Below are 19,585 nucleotides of genomic sequence, written 5' to 3'. Positions count from 1 at the left end.
GTTTCTTTACTTCCCAAATCTTAATTCAATTTTAATTTTAAATTTGCTTTATTAGTAATATTTGAATTTATAAAGATATTGTAATGCAATTACTGTTATGTATTTCTAATAGACAAGGATTAAATAATTGATTCATTTTGAAATTATTTTTTTTCCTTCATCTTTTTTTTTAGCCACCAAATAAGCATACTAAACTTTTTAACTTGTACAAATTCGAAATCCCTTTCTCCTCTCTAAATCAAATAACAATTTTTTTTTTGAATTCACAGGTAATGTTTCTTTACTTCATAAATATCAATTCAATTTTAATTTTTATATATTTTTTATATTAGTAATATTTGAATTTATAAAGATATTGTAGTTCAATTATTATTTTGTATTTTTGATTGACATGAATTTAGTAATTGATGAATTTGAAAGTATGAAAGCACATTTAGCATAACTTACAATGTTTAACGTGAAAATCTAATGTTAATTTTTTTTATTTTATATCTATTTATATTGGTGAATTTGAAAATTTATATTTAAATTGTTAATAAAATTTTATGTTATAATTTAATTTTATTTTAACAATAATTAATTGTTTACTTCGAAACGAATCATTGACTTAATTTATAATCTTATATAATTACTCTTTAATCCTCATTAATACAAAATTCTGGATCCGCAACTAAGGATAAGAGTATTCTTTGAGCTAATAAATATGTATTTTCAGTTAAAAATATGAGTTCTTTATCAAATGATATATATATATATTGAAACGGATAATGTTTTATTTGGTCTTCATTCATTCTCATCTCTTTTTATTTTGTCCCAAGACATTCTTCATCCACATCTTAGTAAGCATATGAGCAGTCTTCGAATAAAAATTGAGACTCCAATTTTATTAGTTCTAATAAACTGGCAAAAAGAAAGATGGGATTTAAGGGTGAAATCATATTGTACCAAAAGAAAGTAAGCACACGACCATGCTAGTGGGAAACAAAACTAGATGGCTAAAAGCAGATGCAAGACAAATCTCGTGTCTGTTATCTCACTCACTAAACTAAAAACAGTACATCAATGCTTACATCGGAGCCAGAGAGTTGAATTCGTGAAAGGGACTCGGATTTTTACATACGAGAAGGCACGCACACAGAGTGAGAGAGAGAGGTCCCCTCATTTTTTCTTGTTTTAGTTTCCATACCCATGTGCTCTGCATGCAAGATACAAATACTAAATCATACGTGACACAACTTTTTATTTTTTACTTCACATATTATCCAATTTTTTTTAATTATTTTAAAAAATTAAATAAATTTTTATTCTTTTATTTATTGTATTCAGTCCAATTCTATTTTAGATTAAATATATTCTTAATTAATCAACTTTTTTAAGATAAAATATCATTTATAAGTTTTTTATTATATAACATGTTTGATATGTCATAAAAAATAATATATTGATCTAACATGATAATATGATAAAATAATATTTTTTTTTATAATATCAACATCATATCAATATCATCTTCACATTATATAGATATAAAATGATAATGACATTTTGGATCAGAAGTACAAAAAACATTTACCATTATGAATGGTCCTTTTTTTTTTTTTTTTAACCATCCCAGAGTAACCATATACATCCTCGAATAGATCAACAAAGGATTAAGTTAAACTAAGATTTTACAACTTAAGAGAATTTCCTATCCTATGAGCAAAATAACTTGCAGAAAGATAGATAAAAGGTTTCACCTTGGACTTGGACTGAAGACAAAGGGGCGGAAATATCCTGTGAGAACTTTCCCAGAGAGTTGATGTGTAATTTCCTACACCAACTGCTCCCAGCCAAAACCAGTGGTTTGGTATATTCTAAAGCTGCAAAATAGATGTTGTGACCTTGGAACTCAAGGAAAGCAACTGCTCAAGGTATAACCAAAAGGACAACAAGGACCACCACATGGACAATACTAACACCCAGAGATATGAGCAAATGTAACATATTTAAAATAATCAACTGCATATTATAGGCTTAGAAACAGTACGTACATCCACTCTGACAAATGATTTTAAACGACCATGAGAATACAATATTAGACCAAACAACAGACTTCTCATTTGTACAAAATGTCAGAACCACCACATTCCATTAGGGTAATCCTTCCATAGATACAAAGCAATATAATGAACATGGGTTTTGAAGACCTATATACATCACAACTTTCTCCACAAAAGCAACGAATAAAAAGCCTAGAGTGCAATGATATGTACTTGATCAGTTTGAAATACAGGATAGATTGCCGCCCATTCTTTATGATCACTGTTCTACTTGGACTTCATACTCCCAGATGTGTTCTGGTTTAGTAAATTATATTTATCAGCACTGTTGTATCTATCACCACTGTTCAGTCCGTACTGCAATACCAAATGCAATAGCATGATTTAGGAAAAGAATAGCTCATATGTTTATGGAAAGATACAAGCGGAAATATAACTCAGCATTAATGAAAAGAATATCTTAGAACTTGTTTTGTTGACACAAATGGGTTTGAACAATAGAAATGCTCAGTGTTCTAGTGCATCAATGTTCTTCTTTACAATCTTTACAATTAAGAGTATCCTAATTCTTGACAAAACCGAGCTATAGATATAAAGGGGATGGGAATCATTGATACTTGTCACAACTGAGCTAAAGACACAGAGCAGCATATTTAAGTATCAATAATAATAAGGCAACAGCTTCTAAGGCAACAAAATGAAAATATTTAGTTTTCAGTCATTTGTGAGTCAGGATCAATCAATCATGTCAGCCTTGTCAGAAGCATTTCTGAAAGAATAATCACATTGACAGTTTATTTCTGACTGAGATTTCAGATTGTGAGGCTGGTCAAATGGCACCAAGTTAGATCATTAATATGTTTCAGATAAGACCCAATTCTTCAATAGATTCGTGCACAACAACTAATCACATAGCATGTAATAAGATCCACTAGACTGAAATCCTACTTCAAGGAACCATTTCCACAAATGCAATTATCCTTCAAGCGAGACTTTGATGACGCATATGATCAGTCACTTGTGAGAGTGGATCTCAATGAGGTCAATGTTTTTGTGATGCTGGGTTAAAAGCGGTGAGTTGGAACATTAATTTGTCATACAATAACCAAAACATTGACACAGCATGGCAGTAATAAGATCCACTGTGCTATAAACCAACTTTAAGGAACCATTTCCACAGGCCCCAGTCACGACTCAATCTAGAATTAGATGCTGCATGGTGGATTTCACATCATATAGAATAAACTAATAAAACAGAGAAAGAGTGAACTAGTCCAATATAACTAGCACGCCAGCCATCATTTTATGCTAAAGATGAGTTATTAGCAATTAGAATGAGGGTACCTTTTCTCTTATTCGTGAGCCCCAGATGTCAGAGTGAGTTCCCTTGCCATCAGTTTTGGCTGAGGTAGATGTGTGGCTAGACTGAGAGTTTAGGAGTGGCTTCCAAGTTCTACCTCTAATATTTTCATAATCATCTTCATTGTCAATGTCTCTTCTCCCGCTAGAAACCATTGCGCGCAAAATTATTGCCACTAGCAAAGATAATGCCTAAAAGAATGCAGGAAATAAGTATATTAGAGTAAAGAAATCAGCAGGCTTACTGAAATTTGACAAAAGCGTATATATGAAAAAAAAAAAGGAAAAAAGAGATCTTATCTTCTATTTCTCAAGTCCCAAGGAGATATGATTTTCATAACTACAAAACTTTATTAACAAATGAGGTTGTGATAATGTTAAGAATGTTTTCTCTTCGATTTTGAACAACCTCCAGATGGATAGTCTGTTGCATGTTGGCATTGGTCATCTAGACCTCCTAAAACCCAGGCAAACTTTTACCTTCTCATAATTCAAGAAGTTGTCACCTAACCATGTATTTTCAGTTCAGAACAGTTTGATTCATCTCAACAGCTGAAGAGATTTTATCTCAAGTGGACCTCTTGCAATTTAAGTTCAAACAGAATTTGATCTCCAAAAATAATAAAGGCTCTCCTCTTTAAACTTATATCCTTCTCCCCTCATAAAATTTACAATTCATCCTGATATGTGTTTCTGGGCAAGATAATTGGCTTTGATCCATCATCAGTTCATCATTTGCATTTCTTTCCTCTATGGAGTATGAACAGCAGATGTCTCCATGTTGTCCCACAATGCAAAACGGTTATGATCAAGGAACACTTGTCTTCAAACAGAGCATCATGTTTTCAAGCCCATAAAAAACTGATTGCCTTGTATTGTGGAGTTGTGATGTTTCTTGAGTCTATTGCAATTAATGTAAGATAGTATAGGAATTCTGAGGACTTGCACATTCATCTGGAGTTTCCAATGGACAGAACTATCAATATCTTATTCTGTGGACTGAGGCTACATCAGTTTGGCTTCAACCAATAAGTGTTTTGGACAATCATTTGCCAAACATCAAAAAAACCTGAACATGCACGTGTGCTTTTCTTTAGTCTTTGGAAGCCATATTATATCACTTTAGCAATTTAGTCTTCATTGACTGGCCCTAGAAAACCATACAATCCCAAATCTCTTTTCCACAAAAATGTTCCCATCTTTCCCTTTAAGCTCTCCAAATATGTCAGATCATTCCAAGTCTCCTTTCCACCAAACTGTTCCTGCAGCCTGATTTTTCCAATTCAGCCTATGTTTGGTCATTAAACCTATATATATCAACTTTAGTTGCTTCAAGAAACCTAGTTCCCCTTTCAACCACAGCTACAAACTCTATATCTTTAATTTGACCCCGTCTACCAACTTGAGTAGACTGGTTCTATTAGCCTGCCCTTCATCCCAAAGAAGTACATAATACACCAGTGAGAATTTCAACAAAAAATGAGCATAGGCCAGCTTAGTTTGCCTCAACCTAACCTATTTACAGGACAGGTCATAAAGTGGTAACTTACATGAAGGATGGGAAGCAGTTACTAAAAAGCCCAAGATTTATAACATCAATCATATACAATGCATTACCTATAATTGTTCATCCTCACCCATAACTTGGCTATCAACTATGTTATTTTCTTATGTCTATTGGAAACACACCATAAATTATGCACTGACCATCTCCCTTGTAATAAACCATCACAAACTATATGCACAGCAAACCTATCTTTTTTACCATGGTTTAAGATGGAGCAATATATTAACAGAGAGAAGAAGCTCTGCAGTTCAGAATTGCCCAAAGAATTCTTCCCCGTTGTCATAATCCAAATCTCTTATAAATGAAATGCAAAAGTCCATGCCGAAAATGGATCCTTATATTTTTAAGGAAAGATCTTTTTTGTTTCATGTCAATTTTAACAAGAAAATATTAAAGAACAAATGAATTATAACGACAAAAATAACAAAGTTGGTATATTGTAAGCTACAATCAAGTTGTGGTTAAGCAAAGGTGGTATCTTCTTATCATCCCATATATCATCAACTGCAACTTTATCACCTCAACAAGGAACAATAGACCTAGGATTTTATTGGGTTGAATAATTAATTTGCCATGCTACTAGTACTATGCAGCAAAAACATTGCCATAATTTTGGAACATGCATAAGTTTAGCTTTCATATAATCTTTCCCACAAATACATGGTAAGATTTGAACCAAAAATGTACTTCAACCCCAGCCCCTACCAGCTCAACTGACATTGTCAATATAGTACCAGGGTAACTAAATTATGATATTAATTTGTTTTCTGAGACATGCGTCAGAGATCTACCCTTCCATACAATCAATCATTGAGCAGAAGCCCAAGGGGCTATGTAACCAAGGCACAGTTCAGTGCTGGCACTAGAAAGTGCAATGGTAAAATACAAAATTGAATTGTTTTTTCCCACATTTGAGATACTCCAAAACTTTTGCAGAAGATCAGTGCATATTCCTGTTATGATGAAATTCATAAATCCTTATGACTATAAATGAACAGATCTTCATCAAATGAAATGTCACAGATCACAAAGTATGTGCTCATTTAGTTACTGCATTTCTTTCTGTGAAACAAAAACAATCAATTAATTTAGTAAGTTATAAAATGCTTGAAATCATGGGCTAAATGATGCAGGAGCATTCCAAAACTTATTTAAATTAGTCGTCTTGATATGTTCTGTTGTTTTACTGTTTTTTACTTAAGTAATCAGTGTTTTTATTTTAGTAAGCGGTCGTTTGATTAGCATGTGATCTTTTAAAGAGTATGAATGGCTAGGGTTAGATTGGTTTTATGTGTATTCTTGGGCTATGATTAAAAGCTGCTGTAACCTGAATATAATAAGCTTTTAGACACATTAGGCAGCCGTATTATTTTGGATTATTTTCTGTCAGAGGTTCTACAACTCTAAACCCTAGTTATCTTGTTTTTACTTTGATTTTACATCAATTTTAGCCTTTGTTTTGGTTTTCTTTTTATTGTTTTTACTTCTGCACTACATCAAAGTGGTATCAAAGCGAAGAGATCCTAAAGCTAAACCAGGGTTTTTGCAGATGAACCATGACTGATTGAGGTACAGGACACGGAAGAGGAAATCAAGCCCAGCAAACAGAATTGGCTGAGATGAACCTATGATTGAGGGTTGTGCAAGCTTTACAGTAACAAGAACCAATGGGAGCGCATATGGAGAATCCAAAATGCAACCACAACCCTTTGGATTTACTCGAAGGTGGTCTTCAGGATGAAACTGGACATAGAGAGGTTAAAACCCTTTTCATAATGCTGGATCACCAAACCTTGCTGTCCTTGTTGAATTGGAAGAGCGGTTGTTACATGCTCTAGACTTGAATGTGTAAAGGTTGGTGACTTCCAAGGGAACAATGCAGTAACTTACAGAGTTCAAAGCAGTTCTGGTACTGGTACTTTTTAGGCTGAATGTGAAGAAGGCAAGAGGAGGAATTACAATCAATATATGATGATTATATGAAGATGAGGAATTACAGCCAGTTTATGATGATTATGAAAGACAATGAGGGAGTTGATGTTTATCCAATTCAAGGAGAGTCAGTAACAATGGAGAAATTTGAATTAAAGAGTAAAGATAGTGGAATTGTTTATGCCTTCGTTTGCAAATTTGTGCAAGATGACTTGAAGGGTGAATTACCAAGCATCCTTATGAAGTTCAACAGTTGTTAGAAGAGTTTGAAGAGCTGATTAATAAGGAATTGCCTGTTCTAACACCAATGAGTAGTGGCCAACATGCTATTGATTTGGTTCTAGGGGTTTCATTATTAAATATGAGGGTTTGTAGAATGCCTCCATAGCAGCAAGCTGAGATGCAAAAACAGGTTGAGGAGTTGCTCACCAAGAATTTGGTACCGGAGAGGAACAGAGCCCACAAGACACCAGACGGGTTCTATGAATGGTTAGTGATGCTATTTGGTCTCTCTAATGCTTTAAATACATTCATTCAAGTTATGACTACGTTACTAAAGCTTTTCTTGAACTTGTTGATGGATGTTTGGTTTATAATATATCCAAGGAAGAACACTTAAGCCACCTTTGGCAAGTTTTAGAAGGTCTTCTTATAGAGAAACTCTTTATAACTTTAACTGCTCTTTCTTGTGCTATGAGGTTGAGTTTTTGAAATCTATAGTCTTGACAAATGGATTGAACCCAGATTCAAAGAAAGTGTGCGCCATGAGAGACTGGACAACACCTAAATCAGTCAAAGAAAGTCAAAGGTTTCATGATTTACCCTTGTTTCATATCATAAGGAATTTCAATTGTTTTTTGAGCCTGATCACTAAATGCTTGAAAAGGGACAGCTTTGAGTGGCCAACTTCTGCACAAAGAGCTATTCAGCAGATAGAGATTTTGATAACAGTGGCAATGATTCTTGTACTACCAGATTTTGTGAAGTTATTTCTTGTGGAGTATGATGCATCACTTAAAGAAATTAGATGTGTTCTTAGTCAAGAAGGAAGGCCAGTCATTAGAAATTGTAGTGAGCAATAAGAACTAAAAATCAATGCTCAAGTGATCCTTATTTCGACTGAAGTATGGTAGAATTGAGTAAACCGGCTAGTGAGTACTTAGATTGTAGAACACAGACTGAAAAGGACTGATCTAGAAATCTATGCTAAACTTTGCAACGAATAAGGAGGGCCTCTTGTCAACCTGAGGAAATTAATGCAGGACATTCTATAACTTATTTAAATTAGTTGTCTTAATATGTTCTTTTATTTTTTACTGTTTTAGTTTGGTAATTAGTGTTTTTATTTTTATCAAGAGGTTATATGATTAGCATGTAATCTTATAATGAGTTTGAATGGTTAGGATTAGATTGGGATTAGGTGTATCCATGGGTTAGGACTAATAGCTGCTATAACCTTAGTATAAATAGTTGTTTAGACACATTAGAAAATCATACTATATTGGAATATTTTTCTGTTAAAGGTTCTACAACCCTAAACCCTAGTTATTTTATTACTATTTCGATTTTACATCAAATTGTGCCTTTGTTCTGGTTTTCTTTCACTGTTTTGGTTTTCTTTTTGTTGTTTCTACTTCTGCACTACATCACTAAACATACCTGAACTATCACGACACTGATGCCAACCCATTTACATAAATCAATGTTGTCCTCAATGAAGGATCGAAGGCTATCAAGTTCTCCAGTTTCATCAAATGGAAGATCCTGTCATAAAACACAGTCTTTAGTAATAAATAATCATATGCACAAGATCAAAGCCATAGCATCTCTTGACAAACACAATGCACCAAGAAAAGGATATACCTTCTCCCAGTGACGATCAATTGCAATAAATGCCACCAAAGCAGCTTCAATCAAAATGAGAACAATTTTGAGAAGAGTATACTGTCAGTTTGATCAAGTTAAGGAAGAACATGTAATAGAATGCATTCCATTGTATTATTGGTAGGGCAGAAACGACTCCAACACTTCAATGCTTGTTATAGAGCTTTATAAATCACCAAGTAATTAGTTTTAGAGAGAGTTAACAGTGAATACATAGAAGATGAAAATCTTAATTTTGTGCTTAAAGTTTTGATCTTATTTTAAGCACTTTGTCTTCTCCTGCTACTGCCACTTCTAGGTAGACAGAGCATAAGTAAAGCTAATGAACTTAAAACCTCAATATAAAGAAAATCATTATCTGAAATTTGCAATTTTTATTAAAAAAAAATCATGCTAGTCTCTGGGTATACATGTTCAGAATAGCTGCGGCAAAATCTCTAAGCCAACTTCATTTGAAAAGAATCTAAGAAGTTCTTTATATCGGATACAAAACACAGGCAGCAGCCATTAACGGATTCAGCTGCTATGCAACCAATGAAAGTAATGCAACATAGCACAATGCCCACTCCCATAAAGGAGTAGATGAACCTGCAACAAAGAAGAAAAGCACCAAATTAACATTTGTCTGAGCATTCCCAATCCCAAACATTCAATCACAGAAGCCAACAAAAGCAAACGTTGTACCACCAATCATATCAAATAAGGAATTGAAAGAGACATAAACCAAGTGGCAAGCAGACACAACCAAGCTTTGAATTGTCATAGAAGTGAAATAGAACATCTAATACTACAATAAAAAAAAAAAAAGGACAACCCTTACTGTTTATATTTGTTCCATAAAAAAAAAAAATAAACCGCCCAAAACAGGGCACTCATCATTCTATATGTTCAGTCTTAAAAGGTAGGACTTCGAAGTACATGATTAAAGATTTAGGGTTATAAACTTCAAAGTGGCCTTATTTTCTATTACTAAAGCTTGTCTTATCAAACCTCTTCTCAAACTTTTAAAGCTTCGTCCTTTTTTTTTTTTAATTATCGCTGTTAGCATTTAATGCAGTGTCTACTTCAAAATCCCTTTAAAAAATTGAATTACAAAAAATTAAAAAAGATTAATATAGAGTAAGTACCAGGGAGCAGGTAGCTTAACGGAGCTCAAGTCAAACCCGACGCTATTATCCAACCCGGATGCCAAACCGACAACGAAATCATCGAAAACCCTAGCTGCTTCAGCTCCGATCTCCGGTCTCGAATTGAAGTGGACCGAAAGAAAAGACTCCGGCGACGGAGCTATAGGCGGCGGATAAATGGGGACGTGATGGTTCCACTGATCCAGCATCCATATCGAATAGAGTATGATCGATACTCCTACGAAAGCTTGGAGAAAATTCAAGAATTTTAGAATAAAAGCAAACGAAACGTGGCAGCAATTGGGCCGCATTCCCTAAGATTTCAATCGATTTCGATTTCTTCTTTCGTTTATGAGTATCGAAAACCCCTAATTTTGGATGATTTTGAAAGAGGGCCGAGATCGAAGCTGCGGTTTTGGATTTGATTATTTTGGCGTTTTGCTTGTAAAAGCTTTCTGTTTTTATCTGCTTTTCGTTTTCTGGTGTTTTATTATTCTAATTGGTACTTTTGCGTGGCGAGACAAGTCCAGATGAAATGGCAGGGAAGTACCCCAAAGATATTTTGTGCAAGTGAATTTCTTTTGTTTTTTTTTTTTTTAGTTGAGAAAATTGCCTCTCTATTAATGTTTCATTCTAATTCATTTTGAATCTATTATAATATACTTTATATATTGCAGTACACAAGAGCCTTACTATTATTTCATTATTAGAGTTTCTATTTACTTAATAACGTGACATGAATTTTATACTAATTTATTTTTATTATATCTAAAAAATAACAAACTTAGACACTTCAATCTCAGAATCTAAACAAATTAAATAGAGAAATTACTTGCTTTCTTCCTTGTTTCGATATCATATTAATTCACTCATCACTTTTGGGTTTTAGGTACTTGCTTGGCTGTTTGAAAGTGAGGTTTGGTTGTTTTAGAGCGAGATTGACAGGTCTATTATTTTGAAGTCTGGTTGTTTTCTATCTTACATTTTGCTCTTTCTTTTTTACATTTTAGATAACATAAATCTTAATTACAGTTTACATTTTGTTGTCATGTTAGGATGTAGTTATTTGAGTCTCATATTTGAGTTTGATATTTGGTTTGTAATAAGGTATTCGATAAAATTTTCTAAAAGAAACAATAAAGCTTCTTCAAGTCATAATGCAACAAAATATGAGTTTTAATTTCAAAACAAATATTGTCAATATGGCCGAACAGCTGTTGCTAGAATATTAAGATATATTTGGTTAGCAAGAAAGAATAAAATGAGAATAAAATAGTCATTTCATATAAATAAAATAACAGATGAGTAGTTATTATTGTTAGAAATTTTGAGAATATGGTGCCCTGAAAAACAAATATATTCTCATGTTTAAATTCATTAAATTTATTTGTAATGAAAGTACATTTTGATAATAAGATGAAGAGTTTGTTTTAGTAAGCATTCATTATCTAGTTATTAAAGTACCAAGATTCTATTGAGATGTTAAAATATATTTGTATGAAGAGTCATACATAGGAGACATGTATTTTAATTGAATCTAAAAATTGTTCACAGCCATATAATAAAGCTGGTCACTTTATTATGTTAAGGTTGTAGTGTCCAGATTACTTCTAACGAAACGAATGTGATTCATTTCAAGAGAATGATGAGTCTCAAATCATCGAAATGGTTGACTTCGAGTAATGACACTATAACATGAACTGGAATCATGTGAGAATCAAATTTAAGTTTTACCGTTACCTAAATCTTGATCTCGCACTTATGCATTTGCTTATAGTAGAACCGAAATCCTGATTGATAGTGGACTCGTGTTTAATCTCCTTATAATCTTTGATTTACCATGAGCATGATCATCATAAAGCGTTGATCTAGACTCCATATTTTGGGATTATAATTGAGATGAACATTTGGGAACATATATCTAGATAATGGAGTTCATAACATTAATATCACTTCTAGTGATTTCAAGAATATTGGTGATTAATCTAGGCCCAATGAATTGATGAATTAGCTACTCATCACATCTGGATACTCAAAAGATTAGATCTAGAGTATTGAATCACTAATTGGATGAAATTTGAGACTAGGAGACAAAATTGACATAAAGGGTAAAACGATAATTTCACCTTTATCATTAGATGGTTATGAAGGTTCACAATATAAGGCTTGCAATTGGACAACTAATAATTAATATCAAATATTGAATTATTTCTTGTAATTATAGTTAATCCAAGAGTGCAACTATGAATCTATGGTGGAGTGATTTCATGGTTAATAAGCTTGAATTATTTTTAATGAGATTAAAAATAATTCTAAGTTTATTGGAGCTTGGAATATCTATGTCCAAATAGATTCCCCACTTAACTTCGTAGAATTCAACTTGTTTAAGTTGGAATGCATGTTTTAATTTGTTTAATTAAATTGTATACAAAATTGGCAGCTTTGACATGTTTGTCTTAATTTAGACAAGAAAACATGTTTGGTCTTAATTTAGACAAGAAAATATGTTTGCCTTAATTTAAGACATGAAAAATATTTTTTGTCTTAATTTAGTCAAGAAAACATATTTGTCTCAATTTATACAAGATAAAATATTTTTTTGTCTTAATTACAGACAAGAGTTGTCTTAAATTAAGATAATTTTAGGAGGATTCTTGCAAAATGAATCTAGACATCCATGTTGATAAAAAGAGACTCCATGTTTGACTATTACTCTTTTATTTATTATTAATTCTTTTTAAATAAAGATGGATAATAATAAAATAAGAGTTATTATTCAATAAGGAGTTTTATTTTATCAAGAACTCTAAATGATAATTAAAGAATTAAATTATTTATTCTTTAATTTTTATTTTGATAATTATGGAGCATGTTTGATGCTTCCATAACTTTGAATGGATGGTCAAGATTGATTCAAAGGTGTTTCATTTTGATTAAACCTTTGAAGCAAGAGTTTTAATAAAAAGAGAAGAGATTGGAAGAAAAGAAAAGAACATACTTTTTCTTAAAAAAAGTTTCAGCCATCTCTTATCTTCTCCTCTTCTAAGCTTTTCCAAAGAAAAGAAAATAAACTTAGTTGCCATCTTGTAGCGTTGCATTCCACACCTTATCCACTCAAGATTCAAGTTGAAAGTATTCTTAAAGAATAAGTGGTAAACTTATTTGGTCAAGAAATCATTCATTGGTGTGGTGTTGTCAGAAAATAAGAATTTCAAAATAAAGGTATGATTTTCTTACTTAATAGATTTTTATTTTAATTTTTTTTATGTGATTATATTACTTGCAATAATAATAATGTGTGTTTCCGCTTGCGTAATTGGATTGCTTGCTTCCATTGTTAAAGAAATTTTTGAAATCCATGCTTTACACAATCACAGTAATCCATTAAGATCCTACTCAAACAATCATGTACTTTAATTCATAAGAATGGAATAAGATAAAAATTATTATAATGAATTATTCTAATATTTGGTTGGCAGAATTAGTTTTAGGAATAGTTAAGGAGTAAGTGATAAATGAAAAAAATATTTTTTATTATAATATTTAATTTTTAAATTAAAATTTTTAATATTTTAATAATTTATTAAAAATATTAATAAATTGTTATTTAAATTTTAATATGATTAATTCTAAAAAAAAGTTTTAATATGATTATTTATTTTAATTTATAGAATATTAATAATATATATTTCATTTAAAATATTGATAATTTATAATTAAAACATTAATATCATTATTTTATTTTATTCTTTATTTTAAAATATTAAAATATTAAAAATTTATAATTATAATTTAATTTTTAAATCTAAAACATTGACTTTTTATAATTTAGTATTAAAACTTAAATCTCTTTATTTTAAATTCATTTTAATTTTTTTTTATTTTATTTTCTTTCTTCTAGTCGACTAACTACATAAGATGTGTTTGGTCAATATAAGGGAGCACTAATATGCACTATATGCCGCTAGATCAGGACAAGGAACACCAAACCGGTACTCCCTATGGCCGAATCTAGTCGTGGAGTGCTAGATTCAGTAGCAAGAAACTAGTAAGGGTGTGGCAGATCGGTGCTTCTCGTAGCCAATTTTGGTGTTTCCATAGTCGGATCTGACCGTGGAGTATTAGATTTGGTGCTTTCATGGTCGGATGCAACGAGAGGTGCTAGATTCGACATTTTTACAACCCGATTTGGTTGGTGAGCATTAGATTGATGCTTTTCATGACCAAATTTGACCGTGAAGATATTTGTATTGCCCGCCATTGCCTCTTGTTATCGTTTCCATAGCCTTATGCTGTCCTCTACAATGGAGCAAATTTAGTGAGAGAAGGAAATCGATAATTGGATTGAGAAAGAAAGAAATTGGGAGAAATGAGTAAATTATAGTTTTATATGGTACGATAAATTTTAAAATTGATGAAGGAGAATTTTGTCTATTGACATTCTCAACTTATTCCTTGCGTTCAAAAATAACCATTACCAAGAGGGGTTGGTAATAGCTATTCCCCATTGTCCCTCAATGGCTATTCCTTCCAACCAAAGAAAATTTTAAGAAAGGATTAAGAATAAGGAGAAATGGCTATTCCATTCCCCCAACCAAATATTCTGTCAGAATATGATATAATTATGCAAAACTCTATTTTATTTGTCAAGAGAGAAAAAATTGATTTTTTAATGGTGGCATATAAACATGGTGGATGACAATGTGCATTCCAATAGCAATGAAGATATTAACATTAAAAGAAATGTGTTGGAGATCAAGAATTTAATGAAAAAATGAAGATTGAAATTGAGGCTGCAATGGAACATTGCAAAACTGAGCATGCAATCAACTTGTTAAAATTAATGGTTGATATATTATTTGTAATAACGTTAATTGTTGTATGTATTTAGTTTGTTTAGTTATTTAATTGGTGAATGAGAAGAAATTTATTTAATTGTTATGTTTATTGTTAATCTTGTTGGTAATGTTGGTGAACGGGGAAGCAATATATTTAGTTGTTGTATTTAGTGTTAATCTTGTTATTAATATTTATTGACTTAATGTTAAACATTTTGTAAGTTTCTTGACTTCCTATTTTTGATATAAAGAGCATATAATTTTAACTAAACAAGGTCTATACATCGGCAAAATAGTCATATATATTGATAATAGTAAATAATGTGCATACATCAAGTCCACTATCTGAACATCAAGATCGCCATATGTGAACAAAATAATATTAAGAACACTATTTGTAGACAATAATAAACTATTGGGACTACTAGCATTGAGTCCAATCTCAAGAAATTGCTAGAATTAATCCTTTTAAATAAAGTACCAAATGAAAAAAAATACATATCTTAATTTACCAACCAAAGTAGCATTTTCAACTATCAACCACAAAACCACTAAAAGTTATCATTTTAACATTTTCATCAAGCAGCGTAGCTACCACCAAAAACACTCGTTTGTGTCCCTAAACCACCATTTGCGAAATTAAAGGAAAAAGATGTAGAGTTCACAGATGTGTCACCAACAGACCTACCAGTAAGAATAAAATTAACAATAATAGATGCTTGCACTCTTGAAGATGAAGCCCATTTCTTTGTAGTAGTAAAAAAACCCCTTTGAAGATTCACCAAAAATAGTAGATCCTCTTGAGGATCCGCTAGTAGTAGTAACAGGTCCTCCTAAAGATCCATTAACAGTAAAAGCAACCTTAATATTTTTCTTCAACTAAAAGTATAAATAAATGCATTATTAATAAAACACATTATTAATATAAAAATTGAGTTTGAAAATGGCCTTTTGATTAGTTCACACAAGAACTCTAGGACAAGTTCTTTTGTTATGGCCAAGCTTGGAGTAAAAAGTGCACCTAGCAATACTACTCTTCCTAGCATTCTAGTCTCTAACTAATGCTTCTTTAAGTTCTCTTCTTTTATTCTTTTTAGGTTTGTTAAGCATACGGCGGAGTAATGGTGGCTTAACTGGATCAACTTGACCTCTAAACCCAGCCATAGTGATATTAGTTATAGGGTGAATTAACTCATTATATACTCACATGAGATTTTTTTTGAAGTAATAGCTATCATAATAAAGTTCAATATCACCCCTCTTGTGAGTAACGCAAGTTGCTACATGCTTACAGGGTAGGCTCAAATTTTGCCAAACCTCAATATTTCATTAATGATGATATTTTCTTGATGTGGAAATTCTCCTTGAGTTGCCATTTTCATAATGAACTGGAGAATTTTCTTTATTGGAAATGCTTACTTGATAATAATCGGAAGTATGCTTAATGATACTTAATGATGCTTAATAAAAATTGAGAATACTTAATGATGCTTGATAATGATAATGTCACAACCCGAACCGGGGAGCCATGATTGGCTAACAAAGGTTCTCATATCAAATATATTCATAACATAATTTAAATTCAAATACATGTAAATTACCCTTTAGCACTTAGTTCAGACATATTTCTAAACATACACAGGCCATGCATTGGTTGAGAAGGCGGGTTTGTCTCATACAACCCTTAACACATTAATAACATAAGGCAACCTAACACCAACACATGTTGAAAGCTAATTTGGAAGCAGAAAACCCATAGTCGGACTCAGCGGAGTGGACATATTGAAATGAAAACCTACTAGATGCCAAAATTAGTTTGTCAAAAAACGACCCTAGCCACACAATGCCCAATGGTCTATTTATCTGCACATGGTACAACAAATGGGTGAGTTATCTAATACTCAATTAAGGGTGCAAATAACTCAAATATATTAGTGTAGATAATCATGCACACACACACACACACACACACACACACATATCGCATTATCACTCATATAAAATGTTCCAACAAACATCTCCAACATTAGAGGCGTATGATTCATTCCTAAAGGTATTCCACAAATTCCTCAAATCACATTTATATTACTATGTCTTCATATATGGCACATATCAAATTAGGATTATCCATGAAACCATTACAAATTTAATCTCTATAAGCACACCATAGTTGCCAATGTGTCATATCAAATTCAAATTTATTTCCACCTACTCAAGGCTATAACATATCACTCATATTTCAAATCATAATTGTAGAGTGGTCTTCCTTAGACATACTCAAATCATGGACAATGACTAATCGACGGATGTCAAATCACGCTCAGGGCTAAATTGCTGATGGTGCATCAAATCGCGTACATGCCAAGGCAACGAGTAGAGGGTCAGATCACGCTTAGAGCCAAAATATCTGACGAAGAGCAAACAATGTTTTATGTTGAAGCAGTTGAAGGAAATCAAAGTCATCGTCCTGATTTTTTTCAACAGATGGCATCATATCACTACAGGTGAGAATCATAAGTGGGGGCTAATACCACTCTACTTACAAGCACAAAACAAAATCATAAGGAATAAGACTCCATTCAACCTCAAATCAAATCAACATATGAAATTCTCATTATCGGACGAGATACAAATCCACAATTAAGGTCATCATGCTTTTGACATCACATATATCCCCCAATCACATCATAAATTACACTTCATGAGCTTTAATCATTAGTAAGCTCAATATAGCTCAAGTGCCCTTAACTCTCCAAGGCATCTAATATTCATAATTCTCCGAAAAATTAATCGTCTTGAGTATGCTACTCCTAGACATTTATCACTTTCACTAGACTTCCTAGTCTAGGCTCAAACATATGCCACTATGTGGCTTGTACTACAGCACACATGCACATCACATATAACATACATAGTTTACTAGCCTAGGCATATTCATCTACGCATACATACACCATTCAAACACCATGGCAGTGCATTAACAATGAGATAAGTATCACATGCTTTTAATTCAATTAATTAAACCCAATCACAATGACGATGGAAGGCACTTTTTCATTACAAAACTCAACTTCTAGCCTTCAACCATTTCCTAGCTCACCAATACTTCAATAGCTTCAATTTCCTCTTAGACAAATCAAAATAATAATTATTTCATAACTTTTGAAATTCTCTAGTTTTTCAAAATAAGCTTTATTCCAGCTATTCATAGTCACAAAACCTAAGGTCCAAATCTTAAGTTAAAAAAGCTAAAATCCTTACCTTTAGATGCTGGGTTATTCAAATCCAAGCTCTAAATTTTTCAGCAAAATTAAAGGGTAAAAATTTCTCTAAAGTTGGAGCAAACGAATTTCAAGGTTATAAATCAATTAAATAAAAAATCAATAAGTGGAAATGCTTAATCTTGCCTTTAGAGTGGTTTTCCAAGCTCCAATCCACTTTAATTGAGCCTAAAAATCAAGTTGGGGCCTTAGGGTTTCAATGGGTAGAGAGAGAAAATGGTTTGGGTTTTGTTTTAAAATGGACGAAATGCTTGAGACTTTTTTTATTTTGGAATTTCACAGGGATGTATTGATACATTTGGGAATGTATTGATACATTTGGGAATGTATTGATACATTTTTGAAATTTCCCTTCAAATCTATCGACAAATGAGGGCCATGTATCGATAGATTTCAAACAGAATGTTCTCTGCCTGAAATCCATCCATAGATTTGGGAATCATTGATACTTTTCCCACTGAATGCCCATTGTTTTAAATCTATCGATACATTTGGACAATGTATCGATAGATGTTCATCCTAATTCAAATTCATCGATGCATTCTTGAATGTATTGATAGAAAATGTCCAGATTGCTTCATATTGTTCTTCCTACCAAGAATGTATTTATACATTGATAAATGTATTGATACATTTTCCCTTGTAAACACATTTTCAGCATTTCCAACTTTTAAAAATCCAAATCTTAACACCCCAAATCATTCCTTGTTAAAGTCACACTTCAAACCAATTATTTTAACTCAAATTTCCCTACATATATTCTCAAATATAAGATCAAACTTAGATCATAACCTCAAACTTTAAGATTCATCACATATTTTTACAAAAATTGCCTAAGTGTCATAATACAAGCTTCATACACTTAACATATCCTGCACATCATCAAAGGTCCTCAAATACAGAATATATTTCAAAATCATTCTCTATACACATAGGCATATTCTTAAATCTTTAAATGTACACATCGAGGATTCAATCAAATTCCTCAATTGGCTTAGTTTATACCACATAGTTCTTATCAAAATTAGAGGTGTTACATTGTCCCCTCCTTATAAAAATTCGTCCCTTGATAACTTTATTATATAAAGTTATTTAATCACATTTTGAATGTTAAAATAGCTAAATCCTTATGTTTTAAGTTGATTTTAGTTAGTTTTTATGTTTTTAGTTAATTAGTTTTAAGCATCTTAACTTAGTTCAATTCAAGTAATTCTAGTTATTTTCATGTTGAAAGTCTTGTTTTAATCCAATACTGATTTAGTCTTTATGTTTGTAGATTTTCAAATGCATAAAGTTAAATGGTGATGAATTATGCAATGAAGAACATAGATTTTCACTAAACATGTTATGATAATTCATACATAACTTGCGATATACAGATTTAATCAACGTGATTCTTAGACCATTGAAAAGCTTAAAGGAAGACCTACAACATTCATGTCTATCATTTCGCCTAGATTAGCTTCAAGGTAGGATAAAATCACATTGCAAAATGGGGTACTATAGCAATTTCGCCCTAAGGTAGCATAAGGAGTAGCGCTACGGCCTTGGAAGA

At 32.0% G+C, this 19,585-nt stretch overlaps 1 protein-coding gene across 1 annotated transcript; it reads right to left on the bottom strand.

Annotated features, from left to right (window-relative positions):
• Positions 1,981–10,455, bottom strand: LOC18613004 (tetraspanin-18). Its single transcript, XM_007050006.2, has 6 exons — positions 9,912–10,455; positions 9,273–9,372; positions 8,764–8,844; positions 8,560–8,664; positions 3,387–3,593; positions 1,981–2,399 (listed from the first exon to the last, which is right to left on the bottom strand). Exons 1-6 carry the CDS (start codon positions 10,220–10,222, stop codon positions 2,310–2,312), a joined length of 894 nt encoding a protein of 297 aa, XP_007050068.1. The 5' UTR covers positions 10,223–10,455; the 3' UTR covers positions 1,981–2,309.

Source organism: Theobroma cacao, chromosome 1, assembly GCF_000208745.1.
Source record: "Theobroma cacao cultivar B97-61/B2 chromosome 1, Criollo_cocoa_genome_V2, whole genome shotgun sequence".
Taxonomy (NCBI): domain Eukaryota; kingdom Viridiplantae; phylum Streptophyta; class Magnoliopsida; order Malvales; family Malvaceae; genus Theobroma; species Theobroma cacao.
Note: the sequence above shows the minus strand (reverse complement) of the source record. Positions and strands in the feature narration are given on the sequence as shown.

Excerpts from the sequence above, each read along its gene's own strand:
- LOC18613004 (XM_007050006.2), bottom strand. The coding sequence starts at position 10,222 with ATGCGGCCCAATTGCTGCCACGTTTCGTTTGCTTTTATTCTAAAATTC. Across the intron at positions 8,665-8,763 it reads TTGATCGTCACTGGGAGAAG|GATCTTCCATTTGATGAAAC; the intron begins GTATATCCTTTT and ends GTTTTATGACAG. Across the intron at positions 3,594-8,559 it reads TCAGTGTCGTGATAGTTCAG|GCATTATCTTTGCTAGTGGC; the intron begins GTATGTTTAGTG and ends GCATTCTTTTAG.